Source organism: Nycticebus coucang, chromosome 13 (assembly GCF_027406575.1).
Source record: "Nycticebus coucang isolate mNycCou1 chromosome 13, mNycCou1.pri, whole genome shotgun sequence".
In the NCBI taxonomy this organism is placed as follows: Eukaryota; Metazoa; Chordata; class Mammalia; order Primates; family Lorisidae; genus Nycticebus; species Nycticebus coucang.
The window spans coordinates 55,904,560-55,930,099 of NC_069792.1; the positions used below are offsets into that span (position 1 = coordinate 55,904,560).

The window sequence follows — 25,540 nt, forward strand, 5'->3', positions numbered from 1 at the left end:
ACTCCTGGCTCAAGTGATTCTCCTGCCTCAGCCTCCCAAGTAGCTGGGACTACAGGCACTCGCCACAATTCCGGCTATTTTTTGGTTGAAGCCGTCATTGTTTGGCAGGCCCGGGCTGGATTCGAACCCCCCAGCTCAGGTGTAGGTGGCTGGGGCCTTAAGCCACTTGAGCCCGCAGGCGCCAAGCCTTATATATTTTCTTTGGAATATATTCATTGGAATAGGATAGGTCAGTCTGTAAAGGTGAGGAAGTATGAATGAGAAAGCATTTCAGACTGTAAAATGGAAGGTGTTCCGTAATTATGAATCCAGATATTGTATGCATTGTACCTCATAAACTTCTCTTGGTGCTGTTGCCACTTAATGGCTCTTTAGAGAATGCTGTTATTACCTATCTAGCAAGTTGAATAGTGTTATCTTACAATGTTTACTATTTGTCCAAACAAAGGAAACCGGTGACTTATTTGAATGACAGTAACTTTAAACTCTGACTTATTTGAATGATAGTAACTTTCTTAATAAGGTTATGACAAAGTGAATTAATTGAATTATATCATTTAGTGACATAGAAATGTAAAATTTCCCACAGTAGCTAAATCGTTTAACAGTTCAATAGTTTAATTATGCTTGCTAATAAAATGATAGCAACTCAGTACCAGTTGTGTGCCAAATACTCTTCCTAACACCCTTATATATAATAATTAACACCATAAGAATAGGTACTGTTACTTTCTCCATTTTACCATAGAAGAAGCCAAGGAACAGACAAGTTTAGTAACTTGCTCATGATCACACTGCTAAATAGGAGAACTAAGACTGGAACCTGAGAGGTAGGTGGCTATATTTGAACCCAGGCAGTTCTGGCTCTGGAGTCTTACTATTAACCACTACATTACTTCTCAAAATCTTCAGAATTATTAAAAGTTTCCCTATCTTGGAGTTTTATTTTTATTTACCAAGGGTACAATTGATTTTTTTTTTTTTTATTTAGGAACATCGTGTGTGTGTCTGCCAGGATTTCAGATGATCTCTAATAATGGAGGACATGACATTATTTGTAAAAAGTGCCCAGAAAACCTGGTATGGAGAATTTGTTTTAAAATAATTTTACTGTAAAAAGTAATACATTAAATGTTTTTATTTTTCAAACTACAGTTTAATATTTAATATATTCCCACAAACTTTAGAATTAATAATCTAAGTTTATTTTTATTAGAGTAAATTTTGGGAGCTCAGTGAAATTTTACGCAAACTTGGAAAACACACAAATTGTTATTTTTAAATCTGAAATCCAAAAACTACAATACTGGAAAATTTCTGTTGTTGTTTTTCCTTATAGAGTTAACTGAGTTATAAAGAAAATTAGATTGGGCGGCACCTCCAGCCCCATATACCAGAGGTGACAGGTTCAAACCCAGCCCCAGCCAAAAACTGCAAAAAAAAAAAAAAATTAGATGAATAATGCTTATATGGTACAGTTTGGGGTATGTATATCCTTTTACTGGTACAAATTGAGTTTAGTGTTTTAGACCTACTGTGGCAGCAGTTTTATATGGTGATTGATTTTCATAGTGATATCTGAGGTGTGATAAGTTCATGCAATGCCAATTATATCAATAAAGATTAAATGTCACTGCTTTGTTAGTCATTTCATTATATCATACTTTTTTGAAAATTATTATGTTAATAGTTACTATATATGGTAATTCTAAGTTAACAAATACATTTTCTAAACCTTTTGGCTAGTTCAAAGTCTCTTGAGTGGCAGTTCTGACTTGTACATTAATGTTTCTTCTCATTGTCACATAAGAAACATAAATTCTAGGAATATAATATAAAGTTATCAGTTGTCCTAATTTGCAGCTACCTGTATTACTTGTAGATCTGAATCATTTTGATATTTATTTTATATTTTTGCAAATATTGGTTCCAGCTGAATCACTGATGATAAAAGTTGTTAATAAAAAATGACATCAGAGCAGATTTATTTTTTAGTGACATTATCTAAGCAATTGTAATTTTTATTTATTTACTTATTTTTGAGGCAGGGTCTCATTGCGTTGCCTTGGCTAGAGTGTAGTGCCATTATCAGAACCCATTGTAACCTCAAACTCTTGGGCTCATGCAGTTCTCCTGCCTCCACCTCCCAAGTAGCTGGAACTGTAGGCATGGGCCACCATGACTGGCTAATTTTTTTTTCTTTTTATAAAGACAGTGGTCTCCTACGTTGGTCAGGCTGGTCTCAAAATCTTGGCCTCAAGCAATCCTTGCACCTCGACCTCCCAGAGTGCTAGGATTACAGGCATGAGCCACTGTGCCCAGTCACTATTGTAACTTTTAAATAGTCGTATATGAATGCATTGCCACATATAGGAGAATTTCTTTTTTCTTTTCTTTTTTTTTTTTTTTTTTGATACAGAGTCTCACTGTGTTGCTCCAGGGTAGAGTGCATGGTGTCAGCCTAGTTCACATCAACCTCAAACTCCTGAGCTTGAGTGACCCTCCTGCCTCGGCCTTGTGAGTAGCTGGGACTACAGGTGCCAGCCACAATGCCCAGCTAATTTTTCTGTATTTATAAAGTAGAGTGGGGGTTCTCACTCTTGCTCAGGCTGATCCTTGAACTCCTGAGCTCAAAGGATCCTCCTGCCTCGTCTCCCAGAGTGGTAGGATTATAAAAGTGAGCCACTGCACCAGACCATATGGGAGCATTTCTTGATGAATCTATTCTTTTTAACCAAAATTTAAAATAATGTGAGCAATTATTTTGTTTTTGTCATCATTCTCTGCTAATTTTAGTTACAGCTGTAATTACTATATTTTGCCCCAGCCTTTTCCTAACCATATAATATAATAAGTTCAATTTTGAATGATATACTTTATAAAAAACCTTTACCTAGAACAAACTTTTAATACAGAGAAAGAAATATTCTCAATTTGAACAATTTTATGTATAATTTATATACCATAAAATTCACTCATTTTGAATCATAAATTGATTTTAAAAGCTAAAATATTTGAAGTTTTAAAAATTAGAATGACTATTTTAGAACAACTGTAATATTCATTGGCTCTTTATTGATTCAGTCCTGTTGTGTAAATGGAAAAATCGAAGGACATAATTAATTATGAAAGTAAGAATCGATTTGAACTGAAAATTAGGAAGACGAATGAACTGGACGAGTTAATCCTTTAATAGTTGTCAGTACATGGTAGTAAGGTATAACTTAATTTTGGAATATAAGCATGAATTGGCTATTCATGGAACTTTTATGTGGCTCATTTATGTTTGACTTATTTGAATATTAGCTTTAGCTTTCATGCTGTTACGGCTTTTTGAACTTACATGATCAACTAACGAAAAGAAAGTAAATTAAAAAGATAAAAAATTCTTTTTTCTCTTCATTTAGAAAGGTGTTACCCAAGATGGCTGGAACTGCATTTCTTGCCCTGGTAGCTTAACTGCAGAAGGAAAATGCTACTGTCCCACTGGCCATATTTTAGGTAAGGATTAGATTCTTAATGAAATAGTAGTGATGAATCTTCATTGTTTGTTTTTGAAAGGGACATTAATTTAAATAATTTGGTGATTGCTTGATAGTTTTTTTTTTTTTTTTTTTTTTTTTTGAGACAGAGTCTCACTTTGTCACCCTTGGTAGAGTGCTATAGTATCACAGCTCACAGCAACCTCAAGTGATTCTCTTGCCTCAGCCTCCCAAGTAGCTGAGACTATAGGCGTCAACCACAATGCCTGGCTATTTTGAGAGATGGGGTCTCTCGCTCAGACTAATCTTCAACTCCTGAGCTCTAGTGATCCACCCGCCTCAGCCTCCCAGAGTACTAAAATTGCAGGTGTGAGCCACTGCACCCAACCTTTAATAGTATTTTTTTTTTTTTTTTTAAGAGATAGAGTCTCAGACTGGGCATGGTGACTCACACCTGTAATCCCAGCACTCTGGGAGGCAGAGACAGGTAGATTGCCCCTGAGCTCACAAGTCTCAGAAAAAAAAAAGTAGGAAAAATTTGTATAGTCTGGGTATAAAATAGGCCTTACCAAGTATAACCAAAAAAACTCAGGAGTCATAGAAAGAGAATTGCTAAATTTGACTAAAAATATAAACTAATGAAAAACATATAATTCATACAACAGAAGTCTCAGTTCTTTGATATATGTAAAACTCCAGCAAATAAATGAGAGTAAGATGAATAACCCAATTTAAAAAATAGCCAAAAATCATGAATAAAGTTCACAGAGAAAAATATATTTTAACATGAAAAAAATGATCACACTTACTTGGAATAAGAAAAATGTGAATTAAAGCTAAAATGAGGTTTTATTTGTTTGTTTATTTTTTTGAGATAGTCTCACTATGTTGCCATTGATAGAGTGCTGTGGTATCACAGCTTACAGCAACCTTAAACTCCTGGGTTTAAGCAATTCTCTTGCCTCAGCCTCCCAAGTAGCTGGGACTACTGGCGCCTGCCACAATGCAGGGCTATTGAAGGTTTATTTTTAAACTACCAGATTTTATTTATTTCAGCCTTGGCGATGTATTTATGAGGATACAGAGAAATCATTATTCATGTACTACTGGAAAATTATAAATTGGTACAGCCTCTATGGAGAGCAAGTTGACAATATTCATCAAAATTTAAAATTCAGGTCATCTTTGCCTAGGAAACCCTTATTTTGAAATTTCTTGTTGAGATATAACTACATATCTGAAGAAATATATGAATTTTTTTGTTGTTGCAACATTATTCCTGAGACAAATGATTGTAAAAATGTGAAAGTCTAGTTTATCAAAATGAGATTGATTAAATAAACTGTGGTCATCTATACAAAACTGTAGAATGCAACCATGGGAGAAGAAAGAGGCAGTTCTTACCATATTGCTATACAAAAAAATCTAAGGTATATTCAGTAAAAAAGTAAGGTATAGAATAATTTATTCATTCTTACATAAGTATTTATGAGTACATATTATTAGCACTGTTCTATGTATTTGATATGCTACTATTTATACTTTTTTAAGAAGATTATATGTGCCTATGTGCTTGTAGTCTGTTTCTGGAAGATTCATAAGAAATTGGTAATAATGTTTCCTCTGGAGTAAAGAATCGAGAGTGGCGCCTGTGGATCAGTGGGTAGGGCACTGGCCCCATATGCCGAGGGTGGCGAGTTCAAACCCAGTCCTGGCCAAACTGCAACAAAAAAAAAAAAAACTTAGCCTGGCGTTGTGACTGGCGCCTGTAGCCCCTCACAGCTCTACTGGGAGGCTGAGGCAAGAGAATCACCTAAGCCCAAGAGCTGGAGGTTGCTGTGACCTGTGATGCCACGGCATTCTACTCTAAGAAAAAAAAATGGAGAATCGAGTGGCTGGGAGTAGGGGTAAGAAAGAGACTTCATTTACATTTTAAATTCTTTTGTACCCTTTTATACTTTTTTTTTATTAAATCATAAACACATAGATCATGTATACATTAATGCATTTATGGGGTACAATGTGCTGATTCCGTATAGAATTAGGAGCATTTATATCACACTGGTTAACGTATACCTCATCTCATTTACTTAATTATTGTGTTGAGACATTTATACTCCATGCTTAATAGATCCGACATGTACACTTGCATTATGCACCACAGGTGCATTCACCCTCCCTCCATCTGACCTCCCCCCTCCCCTTATTTTTGTACTTTATATGTTACTTTTCAAAAGTTAGTATTTTTGGATTTGTAAACATATTTACTTATTTATTTATTAATATTTTATTTTAATTTATGTATTTTCTATTTTTAGAGATGGGATCTTATTGTGTTGCCCAGGCTAGATTTGAATTCCTGGGCTTTAGCCATCTTTCTACCTCAGCCTCCTGAATAGCTAACACTGCAAGTGCATACCATCATGTCTGGCACAAACATTAACTTTTTGTTTGTTTGTTTGAAACAGAGGCTTGATCTGTTGCCCTAGCTAGAGTGCCCAGTTCTCAGCCTAGTTCATAGCAACTTCAAACTCCTGCGCTCAAGCAATCCTGCCTCAGCCTTCGTGTAGCTGGGACTACAGGTGCTGGCCACTATGCCTGCCTAATTTTACTATTTTTATATTTATTTATTTATTGAGACAGAGTCTTACTGTGTTGCCCTCGCTAGAGTTTTGTGGCATCACAGCTCACAGCAACCTCCAACACTTGGGCTTAAGTGATTCTCTTGCCTCAGCCTCCCGAGTAGCTGGGACTACAGGCACCCACCACAATGCCCAACTATTTTTTGGTTGCAGTTGTTTAGTTAGCCCAGGCTGTTCAAACCCGCCACCCTCCGTGTATGTGGCTGGTACCATAACCACTGTGCTATGGGCGCCGAGCCAAATTTTACTATTTTTAGTAAAGACAGGATCTGGCTCTTGCTCAAGCTGGTCTCAAATTCCTGACCTCAAGTGATCCTCCTGCTTTGCCTCTTAGAGTGCTAGGATTATAGGCGTGAGCCACCACACCCAGCCTATAAACATTAATTTTTAATGGAACAAAAATTCCTTTTTTTTGAGACAGACTCTCACTATGTTGCCCTCGATAGAGTACTGTGGTGTCACAGCTCACAGCAACCTGAAGCACTTGGGCTTAAGTGATTCATTCTCTTGCCTCAGTCTCCCAGTAGCTGGGACTACAAGTGCTCGCCACAACACCCAGCTATTTTTTTTGTAGTTGTCATTGTTATTTAGTAGGCCCAGGCCAGGTTCGAACCCGCCAGCTTTGGTGTATATGGCTGTCACCCTAACCACTGAGCATGAGGGCTGAGCCAGAACAAAAATTCTTGCAGTTCAGTTATTGAAAGTCTAATTAGAAGAAGGCATGATGTGCATATGAAAAAATAATTTGCAGTATAATAATAAAATACTTTCACAAGGGGCGCATACATTAAATCATCAAATGAGCACTATAGACAGTAAATGCTCCGTGAGGAAGAGCTATCTTCAATCAGTTGTTTGAGAAGATTGCCATGAGGAAGCAGTATAATAAACTGGACTTTCAAGGATTAATGGATTTCAAAACCAGCAAGAAAGAGAACATTCCAGGCAGAAGGAACAACATGAGCAAGGGTATAAGACAGATGTGCATATATATGAGTGTTAAAAGATTATGAGAATGGAAGTTTGCTGAATTTAAATGTGCTTCAGCTGAGACTGTGGATGGCTTTAAGTAGGTAGGATGGTCTATAGGCAAGAGAATTTCATTAAAGTTTTGAACGGAGAATGATTAAGATTAATCTAACAGTCATGTGTTGCATTCATTGATTAAACAAATTTCAAATTTCTTTTTTCTTTTTTTTTTTGAGACAGAATCTCACTCTGTTGCTCAGGAGAGAGTACTGTGGCATCAGCCTAGCTAACAGCAACCTCAAATTCCTGGGCTCAAGTGATCCGCTTGTCTCAACCTCCTAGGTAGCTGGGACTACAGGTGTTTGCCGCGACACTCAGCTAATTTTGCCCAGCTTAATTTTTATATTTTTAGTATAAAATAGGATCTCTCTTTTGCTCAGGTTGGTCTGTGCCCAGCTATTCAACAAGTATTAACTGAACTGCTGTGTGCTAGGCATTGTCTAGGGGAACTAGGGAAAGGAGTGAACCGAATACCCCTGCCCTCATGGAGTTTACATTAAGGAGTGGGATACCATGAGCGGGAACTATGAAGGGCCTGCGGCAGTATTGCAGGCAAGGGGATCTGAACCAGAGTTAGGGTAAAATTATACACAAGGAGTAGATACTAGAAACATTAAAAGAATGATCATAGACACTGGTAAATGAGAGAATATAGAGAGGAAGAAAAGGGAAAAGTAAAATATCTCTGGAATTTGTAAGTTGGGGTGAAGGAGATGATGGACCATAGATTCAAATGCTATGGAGAGGCAGTAACTCACTGAGGACTGAGTTACCAAGATTACTTTTGATAGTGAAGAATCACTGGTGCCATTGCCATTTCAGAGAGTTGCTGAGAACCAACCCTAGATGTCAGGGAGTTGGGGAAGACTGAGTGGTAGGAGAGTATAGTCAGTGGCTGGATTTTACCCCTTAGCCCTCAGACTTACAGATAACCATGCCCTTACCTGCCATGGCTTGATAGACATTTAAATAGTTTTAAAATTAAATGTGTGCTTTAATTACCCAGGATAGGGCTAATGAAATTTCTTGAGCTGGATGGCTATTACATTTCACAATGTACTATTTCTACTACAATTTTAGGTTGATGGGAGATGAAATTAAGTAAGATTTATTTATAAATTTGGAGTGAAAACTCTTAAGGACAAATATGCTGGCATTTTAAATAGTACTGTCTGATAGAAATACAATGCAAACAAAATATGTAATTTTTAATTTTCTTGTCCACACATTAAAAAAAGCAAAAAGAAATAGGGGAAATTATTTTATAATTTGTTTAGTCTAATACTATTTAAGATATCATCATTTCAACATGTAATCAAGGTAAACAATTATTGAGATATTTCATTCTTTTGCTCTTACTGTCTTTGTAATCTCACTTCTGACTAGCCACATTTCAAGTGCTCATTTACCACAAGTGACTGCTAGCTGTATTGAACAGTAACCATATTGGATAGCACAAATGTGTATCAAGAAAAAGTACATTCTAGTACACTTGGTTTTAGGCATGTATGTAAGCCAGTTAGTCACTAGAAGAATAAAAACTACAGAGGATGCCAAAAGAATGTATACATGTTTTAAGAGGAAAAGCTGTGCTGAATGTATACACCTTTTAAGAGGAAAAGCTGTGCTATTCATGCCTGTCACATAATGACACGAGTATTCATTCGATTGCTACCATAATTCAATTCAACTTCAAAAGTAATACATAGATATAACATCTCTTAAAATGTGTGTACTTTTTTTTTTTTGAGACAGAGCCTCAAGCTGTTGCCCTGGGTAGAGTGCTGTGGAATAACCGCTCACAGCAACCTCCAACTCCTGGGTTCAAGCAATTCTCTTGCCTCGGCCTCCCAAGTAGCCGGGACTACAGGCACCCGCCACAATGCCCGGCGCAGCCGTCATTATTGTTTGGCAGGCCCGGGCTGGATTCGAACTCACCAGCTCAGGTATATGTGGCTGGCGCCTTAGCAGCTTGAGCTACAGGCGCCGAGCCTATATCTACTTTTATTTCTGGCTCTGAACTCCCTTCTGAGCATAGCTATTTTTATTTTTTATTTTTTTAGATATAAAATCTCACTTTGTTGCCCTTGATAGAGTGCTGTGGCGTCACAGCTCATAGCAACCTCTGACTCCTAAGCTCAAGCGATTCTCCTGCCTCCACCTCCCAAGCAGCTGGGACTTCAGGTGCCTGCCACAACGCCAGGCTATTTTTTGGTTGCAGCCATCATTGTTGTTTGGCGGGCCCAGGCTGGATTCAAACCTGCTAGCTCAGGTGTATGTGGCTGGCACCTTAGCTGCTTGAGCCACAGGCTCTAGCCCTGGTTATTTTTTTGTTGTTGCAGTTTGGCTGGGGCCAGGTTTGAACCCGCCACCCTCAGTATATGGGGCCGGCGCCCTACTCACTGAGTCACAGGCGCTGCCATTTGTGTACATTTTTTTTGGCCACCCTGATGCTTTGAAATCTTATGTATTAACTTCTCAAGTTATGTTTCTAATACTCTAGTCACGTTATAGTTTACCTTGTAATTCTTTGTTCCCTACCTATTAGATGCTTTCAAAATATCTGAGGATCAGAAGCAGTAAGAAGCAACATTTCCTTTGCTACTTTCTCTCAACAGTGGCTCTGACATCTAATGGACCCTTAAGGTTAGGTGACAGCTATGAAAACACAGTATTTTGCTGTTTTAGAGGCTACCATTATTTGCTTAAATTCACTAAGATGCAGGGCAAGGGAATAGGATGTTATTTTTACATGGATGATCATGGAAATTCTCTCTGGAAAGCTGACATCTGAGCAAAGACTTGAAAGAAGTGAGGGACAGAGCCCTATGAATGACTGAGGAATATTGTTCTAAGTGGAGGGTATAGTAAGGACTAAGGTCCTAAGATGGGAGTGTATTTGGCCTTTTCAAGGAACAGCAAGTATCATAATGTGACTGAAGCAGAGAAAGTGGAACCAAATGGGTTGGAAAAGTTGGTGATGAAGCTGTGCAGATCATATAAGGCCTTTAAGCTATGATAGTGATCTTGGAAATTGCCATGTGAGATGAGAGACCATTTGGAAGGTGTTTTAAGCAGAGGAGTGACATCACACTTAGGTTTTTAAAAGACTAGCTTCTGCAGGGAACATAAAATTAATATTCCAGTTAGGAATCTGTTACAAAAGCCCATGTGATAGATGATGGTACTTGGGCCAGGGTATTAGTTGTAGACAGAATAATATTTTTTCTCAATATATTTTTAAGAGAGGTGACAGGATTTACAGGGTTTTTAAAAATTTTTTTTTTTTTTTGTTTGTTTGTTTTTTGGGACAGAGTCTCTATATCACCCTTGGTAGAGTGCCATGGTGTCACAGCTCACAGCAACCTCAAACTCTTGGGTGTAAGTGATTCTCTTGCCTCAGCCTCCCAAGTGGCTGAGACCACAGGTGCCCACAACAGCGCCCGGCTAGTTTTTGGTTGTACGTGTCACTGTTGTTTGGCAGGCCAGGTCTGGATTTGAACCTGCCAGCTCCAGTGTACGTGGCTGGGGCCCTAGCCGCTGAGCTACAGGCACCAAGCCAAAAATCGTTATTATTTTTTAACGTGGAGCCTGAAAAGAGAAAACTGTCAGGACTGGGGCTTGAGTAAATGGTCAGATGGAGTTTTTTATCACCATGCAAAAACTTAAAACATTATGGATAAGACTAAAGTCCTCTTTGATCATTTTGCTTATGCTGATTCTCTATTACTCCCTCAGTCTGAGGCAATTGTCATTTTGGTGTAAGAGTGCATGTGTGTGTGCACTTTCAGAATATTTTTTCCCCCCGTTTTGTCATAAAGATCTACATTGTAGTCACGGGAAATATAAGTGGTATTTTAAATGTTTCATGGTACCTAGCCTGAGCAACATAGGGAGACCTCAAGCTTTTACAAAAATTAGAAAAATTAGCCAGGTATAGTAGTACTCACCAGTAGTCTATTTACTTGAGAAGCTGAGTCAGGAGGATTGCTTGAACCTAGGATTTTGAGGTTGCAGTGAGCTGTGGCGTTGTTGCTGCATGCTAGCCTGGGCAATGACAGAATGAGTCCCTGTCTCCAAAAAAGTTTCACACCACAGATATTGTTCTATAGCATGCTTTTTTTCAGTTAATGGTGTGATTTGTTAGATCTACCTTATTTGTTTTCATGCTTTCCGTACTGTTTCATAGCATTTATGTGCCCTTCTGCTATTTTAGATTTTCAGCTTGTTTTCTAATAAATAGTGCTTCGGTGAATATCCTTATACACATGTACAGTGTTTCTGTACTTTAGGTATCTAAAAATAAAATTGTAGCATTTGGAGATATGTGAATTTAAAACATTAATAAATGCTACTAAAAACCCTCTGAATTACTAAAAATTATCAGCAATCTATGAAAAGACTTAGTTCCTCATTCCACTGTGACATGTAGGTAATTTTTGAGGAAAAAATACTGATTATTTGTTATGATGACTTGGGCAATTAGTTCCTGTATTTTATTATGTATGAATTGGGAAGGCTTTTCTATACTTTATTATCGAGATACTTGACTTTTCTATACTTTATTATCAAGATACTTGACATGTCTTTGCTACAAAAAAGGTGTTTTGAGAATTATTAGAATAATAGTTATAAGTGAGTTGTATTATTTTCTAAATTTATACAAGCTTATACGTTTGCTACAAGTTATATCTTAATTTTGTTTCTAAATTGTTTAGTGGAAAGAGATGTTAATGGAACCTTGTTGTCTAAAGCAAAATGTGAATACTGTGATGACAAGGAAGCCTCTTTTGCAGTAGCAGATGCTTTAGCAAACAGGTAAGCAATGTAGTAAGGGGTGACTTGACTGGTAACATCTTATGTTAAATCTGTACTGCTAAAAAGTATTTTCCTATCATGTCACTGGCACCTTACAATAACCTAAAAAAGAATAGAAATAGAAACTAACAGACAATAAAAAAAAAAAAAAGAAAAAGAAATTAACAGACAAATAAGCTGAAACCTAGCGTGAATAGTGGTTCACATTTGGGCTCAGATCATTAATTTGTTTGACTTTGGGTAGCTCAATAAGTCACAGTCCCTTGTCTTTAGAAGGAAATATACCACCCACTTCATAGGCTATAATGGCTCAGAAATAAACATGTAAAGTTCTTAGCTTAGGTAACCACTCAGTAAAAAGTAGCTACTTTCGTTTTATAATTATGTGCCTTTAAATATTATAATGTTACATAGAAAAAATTAATATGTAAAATAATAATTATACTAGCCTAGGTACCCTGATTTTTAGTCCTATTTTCTCTTGCTTCCCATTCCCTCTTTATGCGTGTTTCCATGCACCACACACATACCCTACCCTGTAGACGGCCTCTAACTTAAACACATTTCACCTTCTTCAGTTTTCTTAGAGGCCTATATCATGACTACCGTCTAAGCACAGTTTTCTTTTTAGTTTCCTAGTTAAATACAGAGAATAGTCAAGCAGCTTCTCCTGGGGACACGTAGTATTGGAACGTATTTTCTCTCGGGCCGACTTAAGTTATAGCATCCTAATACTGACTTCTGGGCTGAGTCCCAAGTTTGCTCCTCTACTACTTCCTCAAGCCTAGTCTGAGTTTTATGTCATGCCCCAGCCCCACTCCTACCTGCTCTATCTTGCAAGTAATGAATACCCAAATATTCATTCATAGTGTCCCCAACTAGTCCAGTGTTCTCCCTCCCTCTACTCTCATTTGACACTACTTCAGCACCCTTCCCCATCTATCTCAATCATTAATAAAAGGTATAAACTATTTTCTTTTCTAAGATGATAATTAGACTATTTTTTTGAGCCACAGGCACTGCCCTAGACTTAAAAGTTGGTTATAGGTCTGATGAGGTACTACATATAAGTATCTTTTCAGCTTATGCTTCTTTTTTGCATGCTGGCAGATAAAATAAGGAAAAGTGTATTTGATATGAGTAATTGCAAACATTGGGCTTCATTTATATGAGTTTATTGGGCTCTTTCATTTGTTGAGTGACTTAACCATCTTTGCTATTCAGTATTATTCTATACATTCTATGTAGTTAAAAAAATACTTTTCTATTATTGGTTAGATTTATTTCCTTGCACTTTGCCTTATAATACAGAGTGGTATAAAGGTATTCAAATTAGTATTAATATTTTAAATTTGTTTAATATGTTTAAGTACTTGTTTAGCTGGATGAACCTATTTTCACCCATCATTTTAGGAGGTAAATTCTCTATTAGGTTTGGTATAATTTATTAATATTTTAAAAATTATTTTTACTGTGTTGCACAGGTGCATCCGATGTGAACCAACATTCATTAATACGAGTGGGTCCTGTGTATGTTCTGAACCTAACATTTTAGTAAGGCTAATATTAATAAAGTATATATTTTTTAATTCAATTGCTTATAACTTTTTATAACTTACACTTTTTTTCCCTTATTTATTTATGAAGACAGGGGGATTATGTTTCAGCAGCATGGGGAATTTTCCTCCATGTAGAATTTCAACTGCACGTTATGGAGAGCTTGTGAGTATGTTTCAGTTTTTTGTGCTATTGTTAAGGAGCTTTCTCTATTTCTTCCTTTAGTAATTTCAGACGAAAATGAGAACCATTTTTGTATAAATCCCTTTAAAATAAAAAAACATTATTACTCTAAGAAACATTAGTCTAATAATCCAACATTGTAATTTGTAAGTATAGTACTCAATCTATATCATAGCTATTCATTTTTCAGTGAACTATAGAGTGTTTAAGCTAGAAATGTCTAGTACAGGTGCTATAAAGGATGTAATGTTATGTAGTTAAGAGCATCAGAGCTCTAGATTTGAACCCTAGTTCAAAACATTCGTTTTGTATCCTTAGATTTGGGAAAATTTCTTTTTTTTTTTTTTTTTTTCATGGTTTTTGGCCGAGGCTGGGTTTGAACCCACCACCTCCAGCATATGGGACTGGCGCCCTATCCCTTTGAGCCACAGGCGCCGCCCAAAATTTCTTAACTTCATTTTTTTTTTTTTAAGACAGAGTCTCACTTTGTCACTCTTGGTAGAGTGCCATGGTGTCAGAGCTCATAGCAACCTCAAACTCGGGCTCAAGTGATGCTCTTGCCTCAGCCTCCCGAGTAGCTGAGACTACAGGCACCCGCCACAACACGCAGCTATTTTTAGAGATGAGGTCTCGCTCTGGCTCAGGCTGGTCTTGAACCTGTGAGCTCAGGGCAGTCCACCTGCCTGAGCCTCCCAGAATGTTAGGATTACAGACATGAGCCACCACGCCTGACCAAATTTCTTAATTTCTTAAAACTTCAGTTTATTGTCTATAATTGAATATAACAATAATACCTATGTAAGAATGCCTATACATGGTGAGCATTGAAGAAATCAGTATTAGTATTATCTGGGCAGGTTCTCATTTTACATGTGAGAGAATTGAGGCCAAGACTTAGAGGTTCTGCAGCAGAGGCTGGTGATAACAGGCTGTAGGGTAAAAAATGGGAAGTAAGTGGAGGAATTGAAATTAAAGCACTCACAAGTCCATAAGAATAGGAGTTAGATGACTGAGAGTTGGAATAGGAGTTAGTTAATGAACACTGAAGATACCAGCATGCCAGCAGTGTTGGTGCAGACAGGCAGTGATCTGATTGTTAATGTCATCACTGAATAAGTAGGGGTGATTAGGAGGGCTGTGAGGATAGCAATGATGAGGGTGGAATCTAAAGCAAACATTTCTCTCTTTCACTATCTTTTGAGGGTCATAGGCAAATACCAGATTTTTGTGAGAAAACAAAATAAATGCTAAAACAGGAATATATGTAGGGAGCTCTGAGATAATCCAAAAATTTGCTCATCTATAAGATGCATGACTTCCTGGGTATTCTTTCCTAGTCTTTGATTGTAGCAAATGTCTGTATATGATTATCATGTTTTTTTTTTTTTTCTTTCTCAAATACAATAGAATCTTCAATAGTGGACCACCTCCCTACATTGACCACTTGCTTAAGTTGACCTACTTTTCATAGATTGAACATGCACCACATGTACATACCGATACAGTAGGCCTAGTTCCTTCTGTTGACCACCTCTGTATAGCTCTGTATATTGACCAATTTGTTACAGTCCCTTGGGTAGTCAACTTACTGAGGTTCTACTGTAACTTAAGCTGAAATTATTGGTCCCAATGATGTCTCTTTTTCCTATCAATTGTGAGATTGCCAGTCATTTAGAGGTCATGTTCCATTAGTCTCCTCCAATCTGGAACAGGTTCTCAGCCTTTCCCTGTGTTTATAAATGCAACAGTTTTAAAGATTACAGGCCATACCATCTGTAGGATGACCCTTAGTCTGGCTCCATTTAGCTCAACATTATCCATTTTGCTCAACATTAAAAAACCATGATAATCATATACAGACCTTAGTCTCAGGTTCCCCATGGCTCATCTTTAAGTTTAGTCTTAAAGTGTGGTAATTGTGGTTTATGTTAGGTTATTAAGCATGAAATGTCTAATTCCACCTTAGTACCACCTTAGTCTCAGGTTGCCCCAGGCTCATCTTTAAGATTAAAATCACCATAACAGACATTCTCAAAACATCGACACATGGTGCCTTAATTAGCTATATCCTTTCCAAATATGTCATTGATATTTGAAGCTGTCTACACTACATTGGTTCTACAACAGAACTCATATTAAGAAATGACACACATTTTTTACTTTTCCAAGGTTTTGCAAAATTTGCTATAAAAATATTTTGAAAGATGATCTCAAGTCAAAATGTGTGTTTGAAAGAATGGTGATGTACCTTCACAATAAAAAATAGCAAGAAGTGTCAGAGATATCAACTGTCAAACTTGGTACTTAAAGGAATCAGACATTTCATGCTTAATAACCTAATATAAACCACAATTACCACACTTAGTATGCCCTGTCAAGAGACAAAGCTAGGAAATATATTCACATACTTATGTACATACACACATCTAAACTATTTCTATGTCTGTTTATGCACAGTAAAATAAATGAGTTTATACTGATGTTTTCAGTTCCAAAGCAATACATCAGGGTTTTTTCTAGCCTTTCCCCTTTTAAATACTTTGTCCAGTAATGAGAAATCTAGGGCTCATCATCCTTGATTTACTCGTTTGCTGAATATAACCACTCTTCTAACCATGCCAGTGTCTCTTCCACCTCCACATCCTCTCTCTAACACCACTATTTAGTAGACCTGTATACTTACTTGGTAGGAAGGGAAGGTATACAGGGAAGGGCTCTTCCCTTCTTTTTTTTTTTTTTTTTTGTAGAGACAGAGTCTCACTTTATGGCCCTGGGTAGAGTGCCATGGCATCACACAGCTCATAGCAACCTCCAACTCCTGGGCTTAAGCGATTCTCTTGCCTCAGCCTCCAGAGTAGCTGGGACTACAGGCGCCCGCCACAACGCCCGGCTATTTTTTTGGTTGCAGTTCGGCCGAGGCCAGGTTTGAACCCGCCACCCTCGGGGCTCTTCCCTTCTTAAAGTTAATCTGATTCAGTTAATGTATTTCATTTTGACACAGCAATCCTAAACACTGATAGTTTCCTAAGGACAAGTTTGGAAATCCTGATTTTAAGTCATGTTATAACTGTATTCAGACTGGTTCTGGATAGCCAATGTATAAAACATATCAATAAAATCAATTAACCATTGATCAAAGACATTGACGAGGACACAAATAAATGGAAAGATATTCCAAGCTCAGAGGTTGGAAGAATCAATTTTGTTAAAATGTCCATAGTACCCAAGCAATCTATAGATACAGTGTAATCCCCATCAAAATACCAATGAAAAAACAATCCTCAAATGTATGTGGAACTACAAAAGGCCCAGAATAGTGAGAGACATCCTAATCAAAAAGAACAAAACCGAATCATATTACTTGATATCAAATTATGTTACAGAAGTCTCATAACCAAAATAGTATGGTACTACTGTATAGACAGACACATAGACTAAGGAACAGAATAGACAATCCAGAAGTAAATCCACACATCAGTAGTGAACTTACCTTTGACAAAGGTCCCAAGAACGTATGATGGGGGAAAGGACAGATTTTTCAGTAATGGTGCTTGGAAAACTGGATATCCATATGCAGAAGAATTAAACTAGACCCTTAATGTCTCACCAAATATTAATACAAAAATGAAATCAAAATGGATTAAATACTTAAATCTAAGACATGAAACTATAAAATTAAAAGAAAACATTAAACTCACCAGGACGATGGTCTGGGCAAGGACTTCTTCAATAGTATACCCATTAATTACCTAGCAGTCTTCTATAGAGAGCACTTTCCTTTTTTCTATGTGCTTTTGTTTTGTTTTTCTTTTCTTTTTCTATGCTTTTTAAAAAATTATAAACTCATGGAATCTGTGTTTATTCATTGTTAGCTGTTAACCGTTAATTCTTGCTTTTCAAGCTTAAGTTGTACTAAATTTGGACTTCCTTACAGTGTTCTTTTGACATGATTTAATGAGGCTTCCTTACAATGTTGTTTTGACATGATTTAATGAGGCTTTAGGTACTTCCTTGGTTTCTCTATACCATGTTTCAGAATTAGTTTGTATAAGTATAATTTGTAATGGTTATCAAACAGTCTATGCACAAAAATTTATATAATTGTACTTTCAGTGAATATTGAGGTTTTCAGTTGATAATATTGCTGTCAACCATTTTATAAATATAAATGTGTTTTTCCATTTGGAGGGCTTATTGTCTTAAGATAAATTTTCCAAGTGTTCCTAAATTCCTGGGTTAGAGCATGTGGATATTACTTTATATAAGTATTAGCTGGGCATGGTGGCTCACACCTATAATCCTAGCACTCTGGGAGGCTGAGGTGAGTGGATTGCTTGAGCTCAGGACTTACAGATCAGCCTGAGTAACAGCAAGACCCCATAGTAGAGGGCACCTGTAGTGTCAGCTACTTGGCAGGCTAAGGCAAGAAGATCACTTGAGCCCAAGAGTTTGAGATTGCTGTGATCTATGACATCATAGCACTCTACCAAGGGAGACAAAGTGAGACTGTCTCAAAAAAATAAAAAAAGTATTGTGCAACTTTCATACTATCACTAGCTTTATATGTGTGGTTCCATATATATTTGCCAGTACTATTACCATTGCTTTCCACTTCCACCAATTTTTGTGTATGTATTCTTTAGCTATCTCGTAAGTATATATGTTTTTCTTTTTTTTTGTGGTTTTTGGCCAGGGCTGGGTTTGAACCTGCCACCTCTGGCATATGGGACCAGTGCCCTACTCCTTGAGCCACAGGCGCCACCCAGTATATATGTTTTTCTAACAAAATAATTTTTGCTTATTGAAGAGATGAAAGTATTACCTCATAATTTTATTTTAGATTTCTCTGATCATTTTGGTACCATGTTGTGTATAACTGGATTGTATCTCTTCTATCTGTGTCCATTTTATTCAATGGTGTTTCTCAGTGTCTCATATTTTAGCAAGATAGGCAGATAAGCTTTAAAGCAACAGTTCTTAGACAGAAGTTTGTATCTACAGCTTACAAACCCCATGTATGCCTTGGTCTCATCTGGAGATTCTGATTAATTTTGGTTTGGAATGAAGCCAAGCATTTTGTTTCTTTCTTTCTTTCTTTTTTTTTTAAGACGAGTCTCATTGTGTTACCCTGGGTAGAGTGCCATGGCATCATAGCTCACAGCAACCTCAAACTCTTGGGCTCAAGTGGACCTCATCCCTGCCTCAATGCCTCGCTAATTTTTCTATTTTTAGTAGAGATGGGGTCTTGTGCTTGCTCATGCTGGTCTTGAACTTCTGATCTTAGGCAATCCATCCATCTCAACCTCCCAGAGTGCCTGGATTACAGGCGTGAGCCACCAAGTTCTGTTTCTTGAAAATTCCGTAGGTGATTGCAGTATCCTCCATTGAGAAGTACTAGTTTGGAGATTTGAAGTCATTACTTAAATTTTTTTTATTTAATATTTACAATGATCCTAAATTAGTACATGTTAACCACTTAATGCTAAGTCAGGATTGATTATTTTTCTTTTCTTTTTGTTTTGGCACTTTATTTTTTGTATTAGTGAAATAGGCATACAGTATTTTGAGATTATAGGCACATCTTGTCTGCTTGTATCTTTTGCCTAAGTGTTATTATTTTGTAATGTTGTCCTATTTGTAATAATTGACATTGGTTAGAACTAATTTTTATATTCCTGTTAGGATCTATTTTTCTAGTAACATTTGACATTCCTATTCAACAATGTGCATATTAAGATCTTCCTAACATTGTGGGGTTAGGTAATCTTCATTTGAACTTAAAACTAAAATTCGGCTCATCACCCGTAGCACAGTGGTTATGGCGCCAGCCACATACACCGAGGGTGGCGGGTTTGAACCCAGCCTGGGCCAACTAAACAACTGCAACAAAAAAATAGCTGGGTGTTATGGTGGGTGCCTGTAGTCCCAGCTACTTGGAAGTCTGAGGCAAGAGAATCACTTAAGCCCAAGAGTTGGAGGCTACTGTGAGCTGTGACGTCACAGCCTCTACCGAAGGTGACATAGTGAGACACTGTCTCAAAACCAAAACTAAAACTTTCCTTTTTTTTATTTTGCAGGGCATGCCTTTAACTTCAGAGTGGTTTGCAAAGTATTTGCAATCATCAGCAGTTGCATGTCGGGTAAGTTTGAGTTTTTAAAAAATAATTCATTTCATTTTGAAGAATTGTATCATTATTTTTACACAGATAATAAAAATTTTATTTCTAGGTAGATATATCTCTTTTGTCATATTCTATAAGAATAAACACTTTCCAGCAGATTGAAAGAGAATACTAAAAGAAAATGTTATTCAGTATATATAAATTGAAGGTTTTTTAGCTGAAATTGAGTGTTAGAGGAAACTAATTGTCATTTAGTAAATGTTTGTTGATATGTACCAGGCCCACCCCAGGCTAGAGTTCCATGGTATCACAGCTGTCAGCAACCTCAAATTTCTGGACTCAAGTGAGCTGCAACTCCCGAGTAGCTGGGGCTATAGGCATGTGACACCATGCCCAGCTAATTTTTATATTTTTAGTAGAGACGGGATTTCACTCTTCCTCAGGCTGATCTCAAACTCCTGAGCATAAGCAATCCCCCTGCCTTGGCCTCCCTGAGTGTTAGGATTACAAATGTGAGTCACCACACCTGGCCAGGGACAGACACTGTTTTATATAGCATGGTCAAGATAGGCATCTCTGAGAAGGTGATATTTGTGAGAAAGACCTGAAAGAAGCGAGAGTGAGCCATTTAAATACCTATGGGAAGAGTGTTCTAAGCAAAGACCAGAGGAACAAAGGTCCCAAGGCAGGAGTTCACTGGCTTTTTATACATGATCTACTTCTTTATGATTTAATAAATAAATAAATATACATATATATACACATATATGTAAAAAAAGAAAAAGAAACAAGAGGAAGATGGTGTGGATAGAGCAGAGTGAGCGGGAACACTGGAAGCAAAGAGTGGTCAGGAATGTAGGGAGTGACTATGGTGAAGACCTGGGACTTACCCTGAGGGAAGTAGAAGGATTTTGTGCAGAGGAAGACATGATAGAAAGTCAGGTTTTAAAAGAGTTGCTGTAGCATGGAGAATAGAATTTTGGGGGGTAACAGCATAAGCATAGAAACCATTTAGAGAGTATTGGAGCAACCTTATTGAGAGATAGCAGAACTTCAGACAAGAATAGTACCATGGAAATGAGAAAGGTTTGACTCTTGGCTTTACTTTGAAGATTGAGCCAACAGGATTCATTGATGAGTTGGATATAACAAGGAGAGAAAAAAAATCACTCCAAAATTTTTGACATAAGTAACTGTAAAAATGGAATTGCCTTTTCATATAGGGAAATTTTTTTTTTTTTGTAAAGGGAAAATTGAGAAGGAAGGTTGAGAGGCAAACTCAACAAATGATCTTATTTTGTTATTCATAAATTAGGTTACTTAAACAAAATGGATTAGATGTATATGTGTAAGATTTAATATACAAATCTGAGATATATGTGTAAGATTATTCTTCCAATATAAATATTCTACCTAATAGTTTTTTTTTGTTTGTTTGTTTTGTGCGGTTTTTGGCCGGGGCCGGGTTTGAACCCACCACCTCCCGTATATGGGGCCAGCGCCCTACTCCTTGAGCCATAGGCACCACCCAATAGTTTGTTTTGTTTTGGTTTTTTTGGAGACAGAGCCTCAAGCTGTTGCCCGGGGTGGAGTGCTGTCGCATCACAGCTCACAGCAACCTCCAACTCCTGGGCTCAAATGATTCTCCTGCTTCTGCCTCCCAAGTAGCTGGGACTATAGTGCCTGCCACAACTCCTGGCTACTTTTGGTTGTAACCGTCATAGTTGTTTGGCGGGCCCAGGCTGGATTCGAAACTGCCAGCTCAGGTGTATGTGGCTGGTGCCTTAGCCGCTTGAGTCACAGGCTCCAAGCTGACCCACCCAGTACTATGTTGTTTTTTTTTTCACCCAATACTTTTTTTAAATGTCATGCTTAATAGTTGTTCTAAATGTCATGCTAATTTTTACTTAGTTCTTTCAATTGCTTATCTTTATATTTTAGCAGAAAACATATAATTAAAATGTCCTAATTTCTCTTCCCATATGGAAAGTTTCTTTTTTACTTAAGCTAGAAGAACTATTTTTTTTAAATAAAAAAGGATCAGTAAATTAGGTAAAATAAAAATAAAACATAATTTTTATACCAACTTTTGCTTAGACTGTTCAGGTCCATGTTACATTTCTTTGCCAACGTTTGTTTGTAGGTGTACGCCAATCTAACATCTTGCCAAGCTCTTGGAAATATGTGTGTGATGAACATGAATTCTTATGATTCTGCCACATGTGATGCATGTCGACTGTTTCAGTTTATCTTTGAAAATACTGCTTCACTGAGCACTGTTCATTCTATTTCATTTTGGTAAGGATTTTTTGATTGTTGAAATGTTGTTTTGACTGAATTTAGTGCAGTTATATTCATAAATATATTTCTTTTCCATTATTAAAACAATTGTAATTGTTTATAGGAGACAGAATCTTCCATGGCTATTTTATGGAGACCAGCTAGGATTAGCACCTCAAGTACTCAGTGCAATCCCTTTTTCTACAAATTTCAGTTTTAAAGGAGAAAACCAGGTACAAGCGTCTATACCATTAGAGGATAATTACATTTTGATTTACAATTTTAAAAGGTAATAAATTATTAGTTGCAATTCTTTATTAGATTTTTATAAATTTAGTTACTGAACTAAACATAAATATTAGCTGTTAAGAGGAACTAAACATAGCCGGGCGTCGTGGCGGGCGCCTGTAGTCCCAGCTGCTCGGGAGGCTGAGGCAAGAGAATCGCATAAGCCCAAGAGTTGGGGGTTACTGTGAGCCGTGTGACGCCACGGCACCCGAGGGTGGTACAGTGAGACTCTTGTCTCTATTAAAAAAAAAAAAAAAAGAAGAACTAAACAGTGTAGAGTTTAGCTATTTTACTTGAGTATATGGATACCTCTGGATTTTTTAGTCATGGCACAAATAGTACTAGAGCGGGTGGGAAGAGTAGTTTTCTTTACCAAATACAAAATCATCTCTGTCCTTCAGAATTTCTGTATTTCAAAGAAGTGCTTGCAAAGATTAATTGGGGCACCATGACATGGCCCAGCACTTCACAGGTCCAAAATCCTACCTCTGACTTTCTGACCTTCCATTACAGAATGAAAAAGTAAGATCATCACCCACCACCTCATTTAATAGGTTTGAAAGGAGGTTGTCTGTTGCTAATGCTGCCTCTCAATTCTAAAATAATACTTTTCATGCAGAAAATGAGTCTAGCTTTTTAAGATATATTTAATCATAGAAATAGATTAATTGAGCTTCAAAATAAAGATACTCAAATTTAGTTTTTCAATAAAAAAGATCAGTCAACAATGAAAAAGAAAGGATCAGTCAACAGTGAAATTTCTTTATAGAATATTATATACTACTTTCAGAGTATTGGACAAATTATTTTATTTTTGTTTTCTTTATTCAGAATACAAAATTGAAGTTTGTTGCTGCTTCCTATGATATAAGAGGCAATTTTCTCAAGTGGCAAACATTAGAAGGAGGTGTTTTACAGGTAAGCATGATTCTACCTGAGGAATTAGTAATGAGCCTTATTTTTGCCTGAGGCAAAGATAAGCGGAAAAGAGATTATTGCTTGAATAAAGCATCAGTTACATGCTACAGCTGACTTTTTTCTGATGCTTTAATTGGAATTTCTTAAAACTGCTATTTTAGGGTGGAGCCTATGGCTCAGTGAGTAGGGCACCGGCCTCATATATCGAGGGTGGTAGGTTCAAACCCAGCCCCAGCCAAACTGCAACAACAACAAAAAATATAGCTAGGCGTTGTTGTGGGTGCCTATAGTCCCAGCAACTCGGGAGGCTGAGGCAAGAGAATAGCCTAAGCCCAAGAGCTGGAGGTTGCTGTGAGCTGTAACGTCACAACACTCTACCGAGGGCTACAAAATGAGACAGTCTCTAAAAAAAAGAAAGAAAGAAAAACTGCTGTTTTAAGTTATAACTTTATAATAAAGATGCTCCCTTAACTTTTTATATCCTAGATACATTAAGTAGGTATTGTGTAGAACATATATCCCATATTGGAGTTTGAGAACTCTTGACTAAAAGCAAAGAAAACATTTGTGAGAGGTATTTATCAGTTGTTTTCTTTTGCTATAGCTTTGTCCAGACACAGAGACAAGACTAAATGCTGCGTATTCCTTTGGAACCACTTATCAACAAAATGTAAGTTTGGGCTATATTAGTTAGCTTTGTTTTTCTAAAATGTCACATGAGCAATAGTTGGGATACCATTTGAAATTGGAGATATTTTTAATAGTAGTGAATAATCTCATAAATTAATATAATTTATTCTTTTTTTATTTTTTATTTCAGCTTGCTTGTTCATTCTTCTTCGTTTGAAGTACTCTATTTTTTTTGTTCATTTTCTTCTTCCTCTGGCGATGCTCTTTCCCGTTGCCTCCCCAATAGCTGGGATTACAGATGCCCACCACAACGTCTGGCTCTTTGATGTTAGTAGAGACGGGGTCTTACTCTGGCTCACTGCTGCTCATACTGGTCTCGAACCTCTGAGCTCAGGCAATCCACCCACGTCAGCCTCCTACAGCGCTGGCATTACATGCATGAGCCACTATGCCTGGCCAAATTAATATAATTTAATAGGGCACAGAATTTTTAATTAGCATAAAGAGAATACCTTCTCATCTTAGAATTTTAAAATGTTAGATTTTCATGGACAATTATTTATCTGTTCCTAGGTTCATAGGTCTTCAAATATAATGCCTACTGTGTATTTTGGAATGAAGTAAAAAGACTACTTTAATTTTTTGATGAATAATAAATAATGTTACTCACTTCTCTTTCTATCCCCATATAACAAATAAAATTCTTCCTTTTTTTCCCCTTCATACTTTCCTCTCTCCTCCTGATCTCTACTTTGGCAACTCATTTGAAATTCATTATGGCACAAAGGAATATTATGAGCCATTAAATATTTGAAAACCATTCAGTAGTCTATAAAAATGCTACTTGAGAAAAATATATATTACACACACCAATGAGCAAAACCTCAGTAAAAAATATCATTACAGAAAAGAGATTGGATGGCAACAAACATTTTTTTTTTTTTTTTTTTTTTTGGTAGAGACAGAGTCTCACTTTATGGCCCTCGGTAGAGTGCCGTGGCCTCACACAGCTCACAGCAACCTCCAACTCCTGGGCTTAAGTGATTCTCTTGCCTCAGCCTCCCAAGCAGTTGGGACTACAGGGGCCCGCCACAACGCCCGGCTATTTTTTTGTTGCAGTTTGGCCGGGGCTGGGTTTGAACCCGCCACCCTCGGCACATGGGGCCGGCGCCCTACCGACTGAGCCACAGGCGCCGCCCGGCAACAAACATTTTTAACAGTAGTTATATCTGGATGGTGGGATTTGAGACAATTTTTGTTTTCTTTTTTATATTTTCCAAATTTTTTAACATGAATTTGAATTTACTTGTCAGAAATGACTTCTATGTTACTTTTTAAAAAATGTTATTGTGTATCTAATACGAATCAAGAGGATCAACATTTGTTAAATATGCTCAGCTTTTTATCATTGTTATCCCATTTGATCATAAAATAACTGTGAGATATATAACGTCTGTGCTTCATAGATGAGAAAATTGTGCCCGGTAAGATTAGGTAATCTACTGAAAGTTGTGTGTCAAATAAATTGTGGAGCCAATGTTTTGTTAGGTTTAAGCCCATGGTTATTCTATTAAACCTGGCTGCGTCTCAA

At 37.1% G+C, this 25,540-nt stretch overlaps 1 protein-coding gene across 4 annotated transcripts in view; it reads left to right on the plus strand.

Annotated features, from left to right (window-relative positions):
- Positions 1–25,540, plus strand: part of TMEM67 (transmembrane protein 67) — a 72,498-nt gene that overhangs the window by 8,429 nt on the left and 38,529 nt on the right. For 3 of the 4 annotated variants that reach the window (XM_053558546.1, XM_053558545.1, XM_053558548.1), the window contains 10 exons: positions 992–1,080; positions 3,408–3,501; positions 11,872–11,971; positions 13,456–13,525; positions 13,619–13,693; positions 19,789–19,851; positions 21,977–22,131; positions 22,238–22,346; positions 23,233–23,319; positions 23,924–23,989. In XM_053558546.1, the coding sequence (XP_053414521.1) occupies positions 1,024–1,080; positions 3,408–3,501; positions 11,872–11,971; positions 13,456–13,525; positions 13,619–13,693; positions 19,789–19,851; positions 21,977–22,131; positions 22,238–22,346; positions 23,233–23,319; positions 23,924–23,989 (876 nt within the window). In that variant the 5' untranslated portion in view covers positions 992–1,023. Of the gene's footprint in view, positions 1–991; positions 1,081–1,442; positions 1,485–3,407; positions 3,502–11,871; positions 11,972–13,455; positions 13,526–13,618; positions 13,694–19,788; positions 19,852–21,976; positions 22,132–22,237; positions 22,347–23,232; positions 23,320–23,923; positions 23,990–25,540 lie in introns of those variants that run through there. The other variant, XM_053558547.1, reaches the window with a different exon arrangement.